Source organism: Bos javanicus, chromosome 1 (assembly GCF_032452875.1).
Source record: "Bos javanicus breed banteng chromosome 1, ARS-OSU_banteng_1.0, whole genome shotgun sequence".
Taxonomy (NCBI): domain Eukaryota; kingdom Metazoa; phylum Chordata; class Mammalia; order Artiodactyla; family Bovidae; genus Bos; species Bos javanicus.
The window spans coordinates 66808130-66828221 of NC_083868.1; the positions used below are offsets into that span (position 1 = coordinate 66808130).

The 20092-nt window shown below is 41.7% G+C and overlaps 1 protein-coding gene and 1 long non-coding RNA gene across 6 annotated transcripts in view; one reads left to right on the forward strand and one right to left on the reverse strand.

The window, feature by feature from the left end:
* The window catches only part of CD86 (CD86 molecule), a 66806-nt gene that overhangs the window by 21287 nt on the left and 25427 nt on the right, over positions 1-20092 (forward strand). For all 5 annotated transcript variants that reach the window (XM_061404724.1, XM_061404763.1, XM_061404640.1 and 2 more), the window contains one exon: positions 14887-14936. In XM_061404724.1, the coding sequence (XP_061260708.1) occupies positions 14891-14936 (46 nt within the window). In that variant the 5' untranslated portion in view covers positions 14887-14890. The remainder of the gene's footprint in view (positions 1-14886; positions 14937-20092) is intronic.
* Positions 1-20092, reverse strand: part of LOC133240339 (uncharacterized) — a 213518-nt gene that overhangs the window by 20457 nt on the left and 172969 nt on the right. The gene's annotated exons all lie outside the window — the stretch shown is intronic.

Below are 20092 nucleotides of genomic sequence, written 5' to 3' on the forward strand. Positions count from 1 at the left end.
GACGGGGACCAAACCTTCACACTCTGAAACAGCCTCTGCTTTCTTGTTTGGTCTTTCCCTCCCCCTGTCCAGAAACCTTTGCCCATTTCTTCTTCCCATCCAAGTGCCCCATCCCAGTATCAGCCCCACCTGGCACCAGAGACAAATAGCTTATTTGGAAATAAATAGTCCTGGGTCAAAAAGAGCCCAGGCAGCGGTTTATCGTGTTCTGTATACCATGAACTTATTTGCATTTGCAAATAGCCTTAAAATAGTGCCTCCACTAATAGTTAGTGAAGGTTCTGGAGAGACAGGTGAAAATAAGTTTTGACCAAGGGAACTTCCCACTCCTCAAATTGTAAGAACTGAGGAGTCGATCTCTTCCTCCCAACCTCAGTCCTGGGACTCAGGCTCTGGATTAAAATGTTTATTTAATTATGTGCACCAGTTCAGAGTGTGATATTTTCTGTTTGCTGTTACAGATATTACTATTTACATGAGCTATCCTGTGTATAATGAAAGCTTTTATAAATCTCTGCTCATTCATGTGTCCTAAATATATTTTTTGAATGCTTACTATGTCCCAGGTTCTGGGTTTCTAACAAGGAGAATAAAAGACATGGCCCTTGTTCTCTTGAAGCTTCTAGCCTAACAGGAAAACAGTCCTAATTAAATAGTCACACTAAAAATGACTGTGTAGCAACAATGCTCTGAAAAGAAGAAATGGTTTTGTGATTGTGCTCACTGTTCAAGAACAACGTCTTTGAGCTTGATATTTTGGTTACTACAATATTCCCAGATAACAGATGTCCCCTCATAATGGAGGTGAGGATTGGATTTCATGGAATTGAGGCTAGAATGGGGAGTGGAGAGAACATGAAAGGTGAAAAGACAGGCTAAGCTAGATTCCTTAGGAGAAATTCAAGGTTCAAATACCATGTTTCAAAAATCAGATAGAGGTAGGAGTTGAGTTTAGGGGTCTCTGGGCCAGAAGATGGAAGCTATAAGGACATAGAACAAGAACAAGTATGTCTGAAACAAATGGAGGAGGTGGGGAAGTTTCTGGAGTCATTCAGAGTCCAGGCAAGTATGGATACTTCACCTTTCATGGTCAGGCAAGAAGGAAGGATAGGGCCCTAGGCTGAGCACCTAAGCCTTTATTAGACCCTTGTCCTCATCTCTAATCAATGCAAAGACTTTCTGAGCTGCCCATCATAGTTTACTTAGGCTGAGTTTGGGAGAGAGATGCCATTTTGAATATACGTAGACAAAGAAAATTGTATCCAGCACTTTCCATCTCCCAGTCAAGATGGGAGAGGTCCCATTCCCTGTTCTTCTCCTTCCTTTCATGAGTATGATTTCTTTCCAAGTTCCATTTCCTAGAGAAATTAAACTTAACTCTTAATAGCTAAAAACAAAAGACATTTTTCCTTTCCAGCTAGCATTTGCATTTTAATAGGGGCTTTCAAAAATGCCTTTACCCAAGGAATGAGTAATTTGGGAATTCCAAGCACCAGGGTAGGGCTAGCGTGTGGAATGGGGAGAAGGGGATGTCCCTCAGATTGTGCCCTTGAAACACTGGTTTTCTCTTTTTGACCATGATTCTGGTTCTGAGAGAGCAGGAAGGGGCTTCCTTAGGGGGCCAGAATTGGCATGGCTGCCTTTTGGTAAGTTCTGTGGGTCTTATTCATGGCAGGCAGAGCCCTTGACTGGATGTGCACAGACTCAGAGAGAGGAACTTGTGAAAATTTTGCATGGTGCTTACCCATAAGAACTTTTTGGCAAAAGGGGGAAAATGGTTTCCAAAACCATTGATAAATCAAAAAAACATATTTCTTGACTCAGAAAGGTCCGATTCTAGATATGACTAGAAAAACTGGGTATCTATCTTATACACAGACTTGCTCTTGGGGGATGGGAAAGGTTAATCACTACTGCCATCTTATGCTCCTTCTTCTGGGCAAGTAAGGCAATGGACTCTTAGTTTTAATGCTTTAGTTACGTACAATATTGGGAAATGAAGAAAAGCATCCCCTGCTCCTTATGAACCTACTTAGACATTTCTTCTTTGTACCTATGCCTCTTGGATGCTACTCCCCTTGTACCTGTATGGAAACACTGCTCCCAAATGGTGAGGAAGATGACAATTAATGAATGAAAGCAGTGTTAGGTAAGGAAATTCTCCATCATTGAGGACCCAAGGGGATTTGCTCCGGGACTGGAAACCAAGTCAGACATATGATCCAGTCTCAGCAAGGAGATGAGCTCAAGGAAAGCAGAGCTGAGGATGGGTGATGTGTATCAGTACTAGTCATCTCCCGTGTCCACCGGACACCAGGAAATGTTCACATTTCCATCAAGGCATCACGCAGGCCCATCTCTTTCCTGTCATGCCTGCTTCCCCTAAGTTGGTTCAGCATCTTCATCTCAAGTCTATAAGCTTTTAATATTGGCTTTCTTAATTGCCCTCATACCAGCCCTCACTGCCTCCTTCAGGCCACCGACAAGCTTATTTTCTTTAAACTTTCATTATATAATTTTTTTGCTCCCACACTATTAATCCCAAACTCCCAATTTTCTATCAAAACAAATATAAATTCCTTATCTGACTTTCTAGGCCACGTTCAGCTATCCTGTTCTTATACATGTGTGTGTACCTCAAGAATACGGCTGAAATATGTATCCAGTTAAACGCAATCAAACATTTCAAAGTAGTTCATTGGAGGCAGTAGTTTCCTGAGCCACATTAACTGAATGCCTAGGATAGTACTTCCGCAGGAATCTATCTGAAGGGCCGTCTGGGGAAGAATTGTTGGAAGCTTGCAGAGCCTTTCAAGGACAAAGGCAGATGGCCATCACATCAAGTTCTGGACAATAAATAATTGCTAATATGAAAGGAAGATGGAAATTCTCTGAGAAAGATCCTCTTATGCAATGGCCTAGGCTGACAGCTCTCTGGAGTGGGAGAATCAGACTGAGTGGGCTGGGAGCACGGAATAGAAGCCTCCTCTGTTCTAACTGAACTTGACTTTCTCCAGCAAGCACTAACATTCCTAGCTCACTCTGTTCCTGTCACCAGGGTACAGTTCTGAGACCCAAACTGACCTACTTTTAAGTCCCAGGTTAGATATCACCGTCTTTACCCCACCCTTCTGGACCATAGGATTACTTCTCTATCTCTTTTGAAACCTTGGACCACTTGTCAACTGAGAAGGTCCTCCACAGACCTGGGATCCTTTAAATGTACCATACTGTGTGCATGTGTGTGTGTGTGTGTGTTAAGTCGCTTCAGTCATGCCTGACTCTCTGCAATCCTATGGACTGTAGTCTGCCAGGCTTCTCTGTCCATGAGATTCTCCAGGTAAGAATACTGGAATGGGTTGCCATGCCCGGGGGATCTTCCCAGCACAGGGATCGAACCTGAGTCTCTTGTGTCTCCTGTGCTGGCAAGTGGATTCTTTACCGCAAGTGCCGCCTGGGAAGACCACCACACTATGTGTGCTGTGCTAAATCACTTCAGTTGTGTCTGACTCTTTGCGACTATATACTGTGCTAAAACTTGGAGGAATGAAATTGGGTGGGGGTAGGGAAAAGTGGTGTGTCCAGATTTTCTCCCTGGAAAGGTGGGTGAGTCCAGATTTTCTCCCTTATTTTTCCTCCTTTCTGGGAATGTAATGAGCAGCTTCAAGGAAAACTTAAGAAAAGTTATGCAGTTCAACCACCCACTCAATTCAAGAATCTCTTTTAAAATGTCTCCTCCTCATTATTACTCTACTTTTGCCTGAGCAGTTCTGGTGATGAGGAGCTCATTATCTCACAAGAAAATCCAGGCCTTGGTTGTAGCACTCTATTCAAAGTTCTTCATCACGTGAAGCTGAGATCTGGCTCCCTGTATCTTTCAGTATTGGAACTACTGTCCCTTTAACAACAGTGCAAGTGTCTTCCTGTGGGAGGGCCCTTAAATATTTGCAGACAGCTTTGGGCACTTGCAGGTTTCTCTGCTTCAAGTTAGTTACCCCCAGGCCTTTCGATTGTTCCTCATTTGACATACTTTCATTATTCCCTGGTGAATCCCTTGATAAACTCTAATTTGCCATGATCATTCAAGTATAACAGACCTCACTGAATGTGATACCACAAATGATGTGGTCTGATTAGCACAGAGCACAGTGACCACATTCTACACTAAGAGCAAATTAACTTTTGGTTAGCCCTGCCACGCTAACATTTGTATGACTTTTATATTTACTGCAGATAAGCTCTTCTCTATTTTCTACTTATTCTACTTCACTTAAGTGTAGATCTTTATGTGTACCCTGAGATGTGGCATGCTAGTATCAGACTCTCTTTTCAGCTGACCAACTGACCAATAGCTATCTGGCTTATTCCTGTGCACACTTTTATGTACATCTGCACATTTGAAAGCAGAAGTATGACTTCTGTGCTTTCATTCATAGTTTTACTAAACATGTAAAAATGAGAAAGTAAAACACAGAGAGCCCCCACAGTACCCACCTAGTATCAGCCTATTAAACAAGAATGATTCCTAATAGTTGTTGAGTGAATGAATCAATCAATATCTTGTTCTCATCCCCCATATTTAATCCATCACCATATCCTGTTGGTTATAATCCTAAATTCCGCTTGGACCTATCCATTTCTATCTACTTTTGCCACCACAACCTACAACAAAAAGCCATCTTCTTTCACTTAGATGACTGCAATAGCCAACTGATTGGTCTGGTGGCCTCTACCCCTCTACCCTGGCTTCTGTACTATCCATCTGCTACAAAGTAGCCAATCATCTTCAAAATGCAAACCTGATTATGTCACTCCTCTGCTGTTCATGTTGCTCTCAGAATAAAGAACAAAATCTTTAACTGACCGATAAGATAAGCATCGTCTGGCCCTTGCTGACCTCTTCAATCTTGCCCTCCACCCCTCTATCCACATCAACCTTCTCTCATGTGCCCTCAGTGCCTTTGCACGTGCTGGTCCCATTGCCTAGCATTTCCTAAGTCACTCCACCAACCTTCACTTACTTAGCACCTATTCAATCTGTTCTGCTTACCTATTGATGCATCAGAAACTGCCCCCAAACTTAGCAGCTTAGAACAATGAATATTTTACTCTTTCTCATAACACATGAGTCAGAAGTTTTGGCAGCCTTCTGAGTGATTTTTCTGGTCCTCATGGCATCAACTTGGTCACTTAGCTGATGAATGGGCTAGTCTAAATGTATACTATCTAATTCAGTAGTCCCTAGCCACATACCTACTGATTATTTGAAATGTAGCTCATCTTACATGAGATGTGTTGTAAATATAAAATACCCAGGTGATTCTGAAGATTTAGTACAGGAAAGATAATGTAAAATAGTCATTAATAATTTTTATATTGATCACATATTGAAATAGTATTTTAGATATTAGATTAGATAAAATATCTTATTGAAATTAATTTCACCTATTTATTTTTAAATGTTTTAATGTGGCTACCAGCCATTTTTAAATTACATATTTGGATTGCATTATATTTCTATTGGACGGTGCTGATCTAGAGCAAGGGTCAGTATTTTTTTTTTTCTATAAAAGGCCAGATAGAAAATATTTTCAGCTTTGCAAGCCATATGATCTCTGTCACAGCTTCTCAACTCTATCACTGCAGTACAAAAAATAGTCAAGGACAATAATTATAGTGGTTACAGCTGCATTTCAACAAAACTTTATTTGTAAAAATAGGTGGTGGTCTGATTTGGTCTTCAGGCTGCAGTTTGCTGACCTCTGATTTAAAGGATTCAGGATTTTATTCCCATGTTTGGTGGTTTGGCAGAAATGACTGGAAGGCTGTTTCAGCTGGGACTGTTGACTCAAACACCTACACGTGGCATTTCCATGATGGTGGTCTCAGTAGTGGGACGTCTTGTATAGTGGCTCTGAGCCCCACATTCCAAGACAGACAGACACTGCAAGGCTTCTTTTGATCTAGCCTCAGAAGTCCTAAACATCCCTTCTAGTGCACTCTATTGGTCAAACAAATCTCTAAGGCCCGCCCAGACTCAAGGAGAGGAAATTAGAGGTCACAAAGGGGTAGGAGGGAGGAGTAGCCAAGAATATGTGTCCATCTTTAACTTATCACATCATTCTTCAAATCTCAATTTAGACTAGACCTATTATGGGCCGTCCAAGCACCATGAAGCTCTCCTCTGTAGCACTCGTCATCATTGGAATTTTACATTTATTTGTATGATCATCATCCTGCTCATCTACTAACCTATAAGCAACTATAGCAAGAGGAGTCCTTTCCGGTTTTGCCCATCATTCTATTCCCAGCACCTCGCACAAGGCCTGGCTCCAAAAATATTTGTTAAATGAATGAACAACCTAGGGGCACAGCCAAGTATCTGTATGAATATGTATCCCCACATTTCTCTACTGCTCTCAAGCATATCACGAGACAGCCTGTCAGAAGTTAAAATTCAGATACAGTCAATTCCCAGCAACCTTCTTATTTTGCAGTTCAGAAACTTTGTGAAAAAGGAAATAAGCCTACCCTATTCCTCCAAGGACCTCCAAGGTAATCATAGCTGTTCTAAGGGTAGAGCTTCCGGTTCTGGTGCCCTGAGAAGTGACTGACACAGCGTGTCACGCTGACGCCAGTCAAGGCCCTGGGCGGCTTGTCCTGCTCCTGGCTTTCACTGTCTTCTCACTCAGCTGGCAGTGCCCATCCAGCACGCTTGCTTGGCCAGCCACAGTACAAGCTGGAAGAAAACAAAGGATTGGGGTCTGAACCTGGGCTGAGGCCAACCTAGTCCTCCCTCCATGGAAATTATGGCATCTTTTGCTTTGTTCGGAGAAGGACTCTCATATGTGCTGGGAGGAGATGAATGAGTCCACCTTCCATGCTGGCCTGGAGCTTGAATGGTAGGTATTTGTGGACACTCTGTTTTTCTTTTTAGCTCTGAGTTAGGGATCAAGGCCTGCACATCTTTATACTCCCTCATAACCTCTAGAACAAGCCTGACACTGAGTAAATTCACTACATGTTTGCATGAGACTGTCTCAATGAACAACCTTCCTTAGACACCAGGAAACCTATCAGCATTTTTCCTGGTGCCCTGATCACCACTAATATTCTAGACAAAGTAGTGAAATAGGGAACTTTTTTTGCTGCTCCCCAACTTCTGCCTTGGAATCTTTCTCTCACTTCCCGAGCCATCATATGTGTACTCCCCTGTCCCACCCCGTGACTGGCCAACACCACTTCGCCATATCTGCATACTGCCTTTCGCCTGAGCTAGATCCCACATCCTCCTGCAGACTTGCAACATAAAAGAACTCTTCTTAATCCCCTTTGTTCTGTTCCAATGCACGTAGTTCCCAGAACTCTTCTAGGTGAGGCTTAGCTGAAACACAGTAACATGTGTCTGGAGGTCAGCCCAGGCCAGCAAACTCATTACCTGTCCGGGGCTGGGGTGGAGAGAAGCATTCTCTGCCTGGCACGTAATAGGTGCTCAAATAATATTTGTGGACTGAATGGCAGCTCAGGACAGAAATGTCCCTGATACACAGGGACACTGTGGTCCGTCCTACATCTAGCCAGCCTGTCCCCTGAGTGTCACACTCTGATTCCAGGAGCTGCCATCACACATGACCCCAGGGATGTGCTGTTCCCTTGCTACCCTGAGAGTGGGTAGAATTGAAATCTTTTTTCCTTGCTCCTAACGCACACCTGGGGCTTCCCTGGTGGCTCAGTGGTAAAGAATCTGCCTGCCAATACAAGAGATTCAGGTTCAATCCCCAGTTTAGGAAGATGGAGAAGGGAATGACAACCCACTCCAGTATTCTTGCCTGGAGAATCCCATAGATAGAGGAGCCTGGCAGGCTACCGTCCAGGCTTTTGTGTCCAGGGTCACAAAAGAGTTGGACACGACTGAGTGACTAAGCAATAACAACAGCACATCTGAAACCAACTGGAACTTTTAAAGGAACTATACAAGAGTCAAAAATAACACAATGAGTGATGGATGGAAACTAAATTTCTGGTGACGAGCAAACTGTACTGTATACGGAAATGGAAATATGATGTTGTATGAAGTGGAAATATAATGTTGTAAATGTGAAAAAATGTTATAAACCAATGTTATCTCAATAAAATGAAAAAGAATGCAGGGAAGAAACTCCATTTCTTTACTTGCAACATGGGGAAAGAAAATCTCACCTTATTGTGAGGAATAATATACTTGGTCATTGAGTTGACTCTCACTCACATTCTATGATGGCCAGGTATGTAAAGTGAGAGAAAGTAGTGTCTGATGGGTGCTTTTCTTTAGTTTTGAAGGTGAACCTCCAGCTAAATAGAACATTGAAACTTGTTCTAGGTTTTTGACCAGTTCACCCATTCTGCTCACAACTGACAGAAATATCCTCACAGAGAATCTCCCCTGTAAATTCTTAGGTTCTTTCCTCTCCCAATCCCCTTTCTGCTCTCTCCCTCCAAAAGCTAGAGTTTCTACTTCTCAGGCCCTCTGGAGAAAGTCGTGACTCGTAGTTGTGGTTAAGAGTTCATTGCACAGGGAGCAGTGACATTTCTGCTCTGCCTCATAGCCAATGACATTGAAGAAAACTGGCCCCTCACACACACTCCATGGCTAGAGATGAGAGAAATTTTTCATATGTATAAAAGAGTATATTTTTATACATTTATACTGTATAAAAGAGTATCATGACACTCAAGTGTTTTAGCCCTATGTTTTAATAGGGCCTCTGGTAAACCAGGTATCTAAAGTGTTGGTCAGGATGGGTGTGCAGTCTCTAAGTTAATGTTAGGGAAGTTTATTAGGAATATCACTGCTGGGGCAGGATTTTGAGGACAAACATGATCTCTCTCCCCCAAAATCCATAAAAGGCTTTGATAGAAGTGTGTTAGGCTTAGGCTTATTCTCTTTTCTCTGTTAGGCTTATTCTGCAAAGTTTGAGAGAATGATACCAGTATCAATGAGAGGAAGTTAAGGAGAGGCAGCTTTTCACCCAGGAGAAGACAGAGATTCCAAATAGAGAAGCAAAAAATAATTTTGATGTCCTTCTCAGACCCAGTGCTCCTCCCCACTGAATGAATTACAGGGACCATCTGTCCAGGATTTCCCACGACCATACAGATTTCATGTGATTATTTGAATTAAAGGTGATTCATTAAATTTATACCAAAGTATAATTTTGATGGTGTGTCCTATCTGACACATCACCCAGGGAAGAAAAAAAAAAAAACTTTGATTGCATCAAGCATACTGATACTTGGTTTGCAAACAGTGTGAGATTTTTATACTAACTAGGAGTTCAGACTTACAGGGTTCACAGTCCTCAGAATCTATGATAAATAGGATATTGGTAGTGATTTAGGATGATGAAGTGCACAAGAATCAAATAGAGAACTCCTTTACCTTATGATCCACCAATCCCACTCCTGGGCATATATTCAAAGAAAACTCTAATTCAGAAAGATACATGTACCCAGTGTTCATAGCAGCACTACTTACAGTAGCCAAGACATGGAAGCAATGTTCAACAGATGAGTGGATAAAGAACATGTAGTGTGTGTGTGTGTGTGTGTGTGTATATATATATATATATATATATATATATATATATATATATATATATAGTGGAATATTACTCAGTCATAAAAAAGAATGAAATCATTCCATTTGTAGCAGCATGGATAGATCTAGAGATTATCATACTAAATGAAATAACTCAGACATGGAAAAGACAAATATCATATGCTATTACTTACATATGGAATCTTTATGATACAAATGAACTTATTTATAAAATGGAAACAGACATATAGAAAACAAATTTATGGTTACCAAAAGAAGAAGAGGTGAAGGGATAAATTAGGAGTCTAGGATTAACAGATACAAAACTACTATGTATGAAATCAACAGGAAGGTCCTACTGTAAATCATAGGGAACTATATTCAGTATCTTGTACTAAACTATAATGGAAAATAATCTGAAAAAGAATATCAGATCAGATCAGATCAGTCGCTCAGTCGTGTCCGACTCTGCGACCCCATGAATCGCAGCACACCGGGCCTCCCTGTCCATCACCAACTCCCGGAGTTCACTGAGACTCACGTCCATTGAGTCAGTGATGCCATCCAGCCATCTCATCCTCTGTCATCCCCTTCTCCTCCTGCCCCCAATCCCTCCCAGCATCAGAGTCTTTTCCAATGAGTCAACCCTTCCCATGAGGTGGCCAAAGTACTGGAGTTTCAGCTTTAGCATCAGTCCTTCCAAAGAAATCCCAGGGCTGATCTCCTTCAAAATGGACTGGTTGGATCTCCTTGCAGTCCAAGGGACTCTCAAGAGTCTTCTCCAACATCACAGTTCAAAAGCATCAATTCTTCGGCACTCAGCTTTCTTCACAGTCCAACTCTCACATCCATACATGACCACTGGAAAAACCATAGCCTTGACCAGACGAACCTTTGTTGGCAAAGTAATATCTCTGCTTTTGAATATGCTATCTAGGTTGATCATAACTTTCCTTCCAAGGAGTAAGCGTCTTTTAAATCATTTTGATGTACACCAGAAATTAACACAACATTATATATCAACTGTACTTCAATTTTTAAAAAAGAGAATTATTTTTTCAGATTCTGCCACTGACTGGTGTCAGCTTTGGCCCAACAGATAGTGTCTGTGTTCTGAAACTTATTAAAATCACTGGAAGGAAGGCAGAACAATTGGGAGAGAGCGTGAGGTGCACAGATTGGACACCTACTATGTGTTTTGGCAACTGAATATATTTGCAACTTACTGTCACAAAACACAAATTTTCTAATTGTTTACTGCTGCTGCTGCTAAGCCACTTCAGTCGTGTCCGACTCTGTGCGACCCCATAGACAGCAGCCCACCAGGCTCCCCCGTCCCTGGGATTCTCCAGGCAAGAACACTGGAGTGGGTTGCCATTTCCTTCTCCAATGCAGGAAAGTGAAAAGTGAAAGTGAAGTCGCTTAGTCATGTCCGACTCCTAGCGACCCCATGGACTGCAGCCTACCAGGCTCCTCCGTCCATGGGATTTTCCAGGCAAGAGTACTGGAGTGGGGTGCCATTGCCTTCTCCAAATTGTTCACTAATTAGCACTAATTTTTTAAATATAAAAGAGCTCCTACAAATCAGTTCCCTCAAAAATTAAAAATAGAATTATCATACGATCCAGTAATTCCACTTTAGAGGACATACCCAAAAGAAATGATAGCCATGTCTTGAAGAGAAACTTGTACACCCATGATCATAGCATAATTCAAGGCAGCCAAAAAGAGGAAGCAACTCAGATGTCCATCAACAATTGAATGGATAAACAAAATGTTGCATTTACATACAATAGGATATTATTCAGCCTTAAAAAGGAAGGAAATTCTGACACGTGCTACAAAATGCTTGAATCTTGAATACATTATGCTAAGTGAAATAAGCCAGACACAAAAAGACAAACATTGTATGAGCCTACTTATATGAGGTGCCTAAAGTAGTCAAATTCATGGACATAGAAGGTAGAATGATGCTTTTCAAGGACAGAGGGAGTGGAGGAGTGTGTGGAGTTAGTGTTTAATGGGTACAAAATTTCAAGATGAAATTTTGGAGATGAAAGGAGTTCTAGAGATGGGTGGTAACGATGATTGCACAACAAATGTAAATGTGTTTAATATTACTATACACTTTAGAAATGAGTAAGATGGGAAATTTTAAGTTATATTTTCATGACAACAAAAAAGGATTTTTTTAAAAATTACAATAAGATGTCATTTTAACCTTCCCCATTGGTAAAGATCAATATTAAAAAGCAGAGACATTATTTTGCTGACAAAGGTCCATCTAGTCAAAGCTATGGTTTTTCCAGTAGTCATGTATGGATGTGAGAGTTGGACTATAAAGAAAGCTGAGCACCAAAGAACTGATGCTTTTGAACTGTGGTGTTGGAGAAGACTCTTGAGAGTTCCTTGGACTGCAAGGAGATCCAACCAGTCAATCCTAAAGGAAATCAGTCCTGAATATTCATTGGAAGGACTGATGCTGAAGCTGAAACTCCAATACTTTGGTCACCTGATGCAAAGAACTGACTCATTGGAAAAGACCCTGATGCTGGGAAAGATTGAAGGCAGGAGGAGAAAGGGACGACAGAGAATGAGATGGCTGGATGGCATCACTGGCCCAATGGACATGAGTTTGAGCAAGCTCTGGGAGTTGGTGATGGACAGGGAAGCCTGGTGTCCTGCAGTCCATGGGGTTGCCAAGAGTCAGACACGACTGAGCAACTGAACTGAACTGATTGGTAAAGATTACAAATTAGAAATCTTTGTTGGCAAAATCTATATGAAAATAAGGACATTCGTGCTGTGATTTTGTTGGTGGGAGTGTAATCATCTAGTTTTAGGGGAGAACAATTTTTCAATATGTGTGAAGATTAAAATTGAATTTGCTTTTTAACTTTTTGGTCAAGCCATTCTGCTCCTAGGAAGATAGCTTACTCTCACATATATGATTTGGCATATGATCAAGGCTCTTCATTGCAGCAGAAGATTGGAAAAACCCAAATGTCTACTGATAGGGGCTGGTAAAGTAAATTATTGACATCTGATTGAAAACACCAGAATAATATGGAACTGTTAGAATGAGGATACCCAGTATGTGTGGACACAGAAAAATCTCCAAGGGAGTGGTTAGTGTGCAGAACTGCATTATAGTGTGCTAACATTTGTGTTTTATAATTAAATGAAAAAAAATGGGTCTCAGTTTTCATTTCACTTTGTCTCAAATAACTGCAAGTAGAGACAAGAAACTGCTAACAGGTAATAGTGGTCACTCCACTTATTGCTATGGGGAGAAGTCAAACTGCTAGGGGACAAGGCTGGCAGGGAGTTGCTTTCCACTGTTTATTGCCCTTATATTTCAAATGTAGTACTATGAGCAGGTATGATCTACTAAAATTTTTTCATTTAAAAAAAAAGAAGTTACAGTCCAGAAGGAAAGAAACATAACAAATACTTTCAGCCTAAAGTCATACATTGGGTATTATGGAAAAGGAAAGGAAGGGTGTCTAGCATAACCCACAGGCATCAAGGATGGATTCTAGACAAATCACCCACAGGGAAGAAATATCTGCTATTGGATCAGGAATAGTTGTATACTTTCATCTGAGCATTGGTTTATCTTTATCTCATGGATAGATCTGGAAATTGATTCACCAATTAGATTTTCCTTTTCACCTTAGCTGTTAAAAAGTTAACAAGCCAAACTTGTGACCCATACCATACAAAGTGGGCAGATTTCTATGATAAGCATTTAGCTTTGGCATTGTACTTGACTCCATTTTGTATTCCTGCATTTGGTTTGCTTTTCCCCTGTTTGTAATGTTGGTCATCTTCCCTATTCTATGCTTCCCTATAAGCCACTCTACAGCCTTTTGGTCTAAGTTGGGGTAAATGGGTGAATAAAGAAAGATGGAGGGCAGGAAAAGAAAAGAGAGAGCATGGAGGTTATAGAGCAATACTTATCGTTTTCCTTGGCTCCATCACATAGATTAAGTGAACACTCTAGTACTGGAAAATCCCACGGACAGAGAAGCATGGTGGGCTACAGACCATGGGGTTGCAAAGAGTCGGACACGACTGAGCGACTTCCCTTTCACTTTCTAGTACAGGATTATCAAAGTGGTTAAGGAGCCCACTGCAACACTATCATCTGTGAGTTTGCGAGTCATGGATTTCACTCAATCTACTAATCAGAATCTCTGTGGAAAAGCCCCAGGAATCTGCTTTAACATATCCTCCAGATAATTTTTATGCACATTACTGTTTGAAAACCACAGGGAAGCCAAAAAAAAAAATTGATTTCTAAACATGAAAGTGAAAGTTGCTCAGTCGTATGTGACTCTTTGAGATCCCATGGACTTATACAGTCCATGGAATTCTCCAGGCCAAAATACTGGAATGGGTAAACTTTCCCTCTCCAGGGGATCTTCCTAACCCAGGGATCAAACCCAGGTCTCCTGCACTGCAGGCGATTCTTTACCAGCTGAGCCACCAGGGAAGCCCAAGAACACTGGAGTGGGTAGCCTATCCCTTCACCAGAGGATCTTCCCAACCCAGGAATTGAACCAGGGTCTCCCATATTGCAGGCAGATTCTTTACCAACTGAGCTACCAGGGAAGCCGTAAATACTTTCTATTTGTCCTACCATACCCATTTATTGGTCAAGATAATAATGCTGCTATTGCAGTTTTAGTTGTTCAGTTGTGTCTGACTCTTTGCAACCCCATGGACTGTTGCTTACCAGGCTCCTCTTTCACCATGGGATTTCCCAGGCAAGAATACTGGAATGAGTTGCCATTTCTTTCTCAGCTACTGCAGTAAACAACTCCCAAAATTTCATTAACTTAACACACCAAAATTTTATTTTTTGCTCACATCACAGTCCAATACAGATCACTGTGGGGTGTTAAGAGCTGTTTTATTAATTTGTTCAGCCAATCAGCTTCTTTCATAGTGAGGCTTTACCATCTTCTGGCCGCTTGGACTGCTCCTCTGGATCCTCTGCATCAAAGAAGGCAGGGGATGGAGGCAAGAGAGAGGCTTTAGCGCTGTGGTACCTGGAAGTAACGCCCATCTTTTCTGCTCACAATTCCACTGGTCAAAACCCAGTCACATGGCCTACTTGTGTGGGGGTGGGGGCTGGGAAATAGGGTATGTCTGTAGGGTTAGGAGAAAAAGAAAATGGTTTTGATGATCACACTGTATCATCTTGGCCCCACCCATGGGCTGAAGTGAATTTCAGACTCCACTTTGTCACTTTTTTGGTTTCGTTTTCTAATCGAGTTTTATCTTCTCTGTTTTAACTGTAGCACCATGGGACTGCGAAACACTCTAATCGTGATGGCCCTCCTGCTCTCTGGTAAGCACACTTTTGGCTTTATAAAGTCCTAGAATCCTCCTACTGTCTCCCCGTGAATCTGAGCTGCAAGCTGGGGCCTGAGACTTGATGGGGTTTACTCACTTTCTATTCAGCGTACACAAGACCACAAGCCAGAAAGACTTTCATGAAGAAGAAGGAAGCATCACAACTGAGAACAGGTATCTCAGCTGATGGCGGGTCCAACCTGAGATGGAGCCCATGCCTTCTGCCATCTTACACCTGTGGTTCTAGATGCACAGAGGAGGGCAGACTGGACTGTCCAGCAGTGCCCAGGGAGCTACGGGAAGGTCCCTATTCTGACATGCCTGAAGCTTAATTCTTTTGCTCCTCTGTTCCCATTGCTGGCATTCTCACACCTTTGGGAAATGACAAACTGGCTTCTAAAAGTCTCCAGCTACCAGCCATCATTGGTTTTCTTCTTCTCAACTGTTCCTCTCCCACCACCTCCTTCCCCTGTCCTTCTCCCCACCTCTCACCCATAGAACATAGTTGGCACTTATTACTGGGAGGATCAAGGCACCCAGCCCTGCAACCACCTGATTAAATGCCCTTCAGCTAATCATATCAGCTGATTTACTATCAAGCTAAGGGGCTAAGCTTCAGGGCTTCTCACCTGCACAGCTCTTTCCAAACCACTCCAAGACCTCAGGAGGAGCCCTAACAGTGTGGTCATGGGTCTTAGGTCTTAGTAAAGTTTTCATTAGTAAGATATTTTAACTACAATAAGTTAAGACCACTGTCTCTTTCCACTGTGATTTCTTGACTTGTCTCTCTGCCACATTCTCCCCGTGCTGAGCAATGTTGCAGTGGCCATGGGCATTTTGTTTTGTGTTCTGTATTCTTTTTCTTAAAGAGCCCTTCTCCACTCAAAATAAATTTAGTAGTGTCAGGCCTCAGAAAACTCAGACCTTCCCTGTTTGCTGCTTTGTCTGAGTTTAGTTTCTTCTGTAAACTGGGGCTGGCCAAGGTTCCTGCCACGCATCTTGGGACTGGATGCCCTTGGTTTCTCCTGACCCAGCCCCTTCCTGCTGCTTGTCTTCCCCACCCTGGGCACTGAGAGGGAAGTGTCCCGGTCCTGGTGTGGGGCAGACGGGGGAGGGGTAGCCCACCTGCTGTTTGACTGCAGCAGAACACAGGCTGCCCCTAACTAACTAGACTGGCCATGAGCTCACCTCCTCCCGTGGCCACACATAAGGCCCTTGGCCACTGACCTCATCCTGCTGTGGTTGACAAAGAGTCTCCCTCAGATCGATGCTGGCTGGGACAGGCTTTTGGGGAAGTGCTTTCTGCTTAGCACCCTGGAGCTTGCTGTGTCTGTGCTATAGACATGTTACCTGATCTACAGATGGGCTAACTGATCACTGACTTAGGTCATAATACTAGCTTTCACCTCCCAGGACCAATATGATTTGCTATTTTAACTCTTGGAAAGGTAGAAGTTATGTGTGAGCAGGGGCAGAGAGAAAGGGGTTGAAGCAAAGCTTTGGACAACATTATCCAGCAAGAACCTCTTCCCATCCCACTGCTAGTTGTTTTATTTGACAAGCACACAGATGTATTGCTTACAGACACTTTGTGCCAGGTACTGTTCTAGGCATTTTATAGATATTAACTCATTTAAACATCATCATAACTCTGCTTTAGGTCTTGTTATGATTCCCTATTTTACAAATGTACAAACTAAAGCCCAGAGAGGTTAAGTAATTTGCTTAAGACAACATTGCTAATAAGTGGCAGAGCTTGAATTCATACTCAGCAGTATAGATACAGCATCTGTTCACTTCACCTTGACATGATGCTACTTCTCCTAACTCTTTCTAGGGAACTCTCCATAATAGTAGGATTTGTCCCTTGGGCACCTAAACAGGTTTGATAGATCATGTGGCTTGTGCCTCAGTCAAGTTCACAATTTTCCCATCAAATACATCCTCCAAGTTCCCTGCAGTCAATACCTTAGCTGTCCCTACAGCTTGGTCCCTGGTCTTTCTCATACAGTGACCAGCCCCAGGTCTTATGACTTGGGAGGGAAGAAAAAAAATGGCCTAAAGACAAATTTTCAGAAAAGTCTGAATTGAGATATCATTTACCCCTTTTCCCCCTAAACTTTCTGACTCTGCGTATGGAAAGTGAAAATAAAACTGAGAAACCTTACCAAAATTGAGTCCAGGTGTCACTTTTGCCCTGGCTTTGCATTTGAAACTGCTTGGACACTTCCTAACTTCTGAAAAGAGTTATCAATACTGAAATTTTATTTTATTTTATTTTTTTGAATTTCTAAATATTTTTTTTTAATTTTATTTTATTTTTAAACTTTACATAATTGTATTAGTTTTGCCAAATATCAAAATGAATCCATCACAGGTATACATGTGCTCCCCATCCTGAACCCTCCTCCCTCCTCCCTCCCCATACCATCCCTCTGGGTCGTCCCAGTGCACTAGCCCCAAGCATCCAGTATCGTGCATTGAACCTGGACTGGCATCTCGTTTCATACATGATATTTTACATGTTTCAATGCCATTCTCCCAAATCTTCCCACCCTCTCCCTCTCACTCCCCCAAATGGAAGTCATTTAAGCTTTATGGTGATGAGAGAATAGTGGTTATATTTTTGGCAGTACAAATTTAAAGTGGGATAGAAGACAGTGACACTTGATTAGAAGATAACATTGCCAGTACTTCACACAGGATTAAAAATAGCAACAAGAACAAAACAGATTTCATTCTTATGTAAAGAATGAAAAGGAATCCATCTGAATCTCATCTTCCTTCTCAGGGCACATCTCTGCTTACTGGGCTGGTGAGCAGTGACAGGCTCATAGGCAGGCATCCAAAGGGAGAAAGGGGATGCAATTGACCCAGCAAAAACACAGGGCTAAATAATTCATTTGACAGCAGATATAAAACAGTGCAGTGAAATAATTCTGTTTCTCCTTTTCCCCCTAATATGTTTTGTGTCTTCCCCTAGTCATGGAAATCAGACAGTGTGTTTGCTGACTCTGCCCATGAGGCAAAAATTGAATGAGAGTTTGAAACCTAAAAGGGCAAGAAGGCAGCCTTCTTGCAGAATTAGATTCTAATTTGTATTTATTAGATTATAATTTGTGTTTAGATTATAATCTGTGCTTATAAAGCTAAAGGAATGTTGAGCTGCCACTAGCAAAGGTACCTCTAACTGTCCAGCTCTGTTAGCTGCAATCCCAGCACCTCCAGTAATACTTAAATCTGGAGTCAGAGTGGTATTTGGGAAATCAATAGTTTACACATCAGGAGGAAGTTTCTTCTTAGTTTGACTTCTGAAGGATGCTCTCTTATTGTCTGGAGGTTCTCTGGGTCCTAGGGCTTCTCATTTCTCTTGAACAATACTTCTGGTTGAACAATTTATATACCAGGAGTAGTTGGGGGTTATTCCTTCACTTTTAAGATTTACATAAAATTGGCTCAAACCTTCGTTTTGTATCTGGTGTAAAGGTTTATTGTTTCCCCCGGATTTGTCCAGGTTCCTATATGGGTGGTTGCATATTTATATGGTTACTTTGACTCCCACTTCCTCTTGCTGTTATAGTGGTCAGTATAATCACAGAGGTGGATATAGTTCAGACCTAATTCCCAAATTCCCAAAGAAGTGTCATGAAGCCTCATGGTTTTCCTTTTGGAGTCACTCCTTTAAAATTAAGGTACTGTTTCAGGGGTCTTTGAAATACATGTATGCTTCCCAGTAGGGAGAATCTTACTTCTGAAGTAGTGGATCATTTTAATGTTTAGTAGATTCCAGAGAGAATGGGCTGTCTGACAAGTTAATTTGGTGGAAGATGGTCACTGAATAGGGTAAGTATAGGGTTGATTGGGAGCAGGGGTGATATTTGTAGGGAACAGAGAGGCTCCAATGGCAAACAAACTACTTTAGGAAGAGGCAAGAGTTTGAGAGATTGTAGCTTGTTTTTCCTTTGTGAGAGATCTTAATACCATCTCCAAAGTATGCAACTCAGTCCCCTGGGTATGCTGAGATTCACAGAAACAAAACACTTGTAGCCCTTCCTTTATAGCCATTGCCAGCCATAGGGCCAAATTCCAGGATCTCAAAATTACAAAAAACTCTTTCAACATCCTCTAACAGTATTTACCCATTCTTTTCATTTTCACTTTCTTTCATTCCTTCTCCCTGTAGATGTCTCTATTAAAAAGTATTCAGCTCCCTGTACCATTTAAAAATCACTTCTCTGGTCCTTACAATAAAGTTAACAGGCAAGAGAGTAAAAATAGTTACGTATAGTTGTGACCACAATATACATGCAAATCCCTGAATGTTTTATTCAGTATTGTTTCATACACACTTTCTCAAGTTCCTAAGTTCCTTTCAGTTTTATAATTTTTGAAACTGTATTAGTCCAGTGAGTCAAAATGCTGTAATTTGCTTTATTTGTATGTGTGTGTTTTATTCATTCAGAAGTAACTGCCCCCTTTGTCTTATTTGATTTATGGTTGCTGAGGAGTTTTCATTCTAATTGTCATTGTTTTATAGGTGTTCTTTCTTCATTTTTTTTAAGAATGATTCTCTTTTTCTTTGTAAATTTGAAAAAGTATTTGATATTTTTTGTTTAGCAGCTTTACCATAGTATATCTAGGTGCAGATTTATTGTCATTTATCTTCATTTATTGTCATGGTACTGAGTATGCATTTCTGATCTAAGGACTTGTGTCTTTCTCAGTTTTGAATAATCACAATCTTTATCTCTTTAAATATTGTTTCTCTACCATTCCTCCCATTCTCTTCTTTTAGGAACTACTAGTACTTCTCTCGGAGAAGGCGATGAAACCCCACTCCAGTACTCTTGCCTGGAAAATCCCATGGACAGAGGAGCCTGGTGGGCTGCAGTCCATGGTGTCACTAAGAGTCGGACACGACTGAGTGACTTCACTTTCACTTTTCACTTTCATGCATTGGAGAGGGAAATGGCAACCCACTCCAGTGTTCTTGCCTGGAGAATCCCAGGGATGGAGGAGCCTGGTGGGCTGCCATCTATGGGGTCGCACAGAGTCGGACACGACTGAAGCGACTTAGCAGCAGCAGCAGCAGCAGCAGTACTTCTCAGACTAACTCCTCTGAACTCTTAACCTGTTTTTCCACATTTTCAT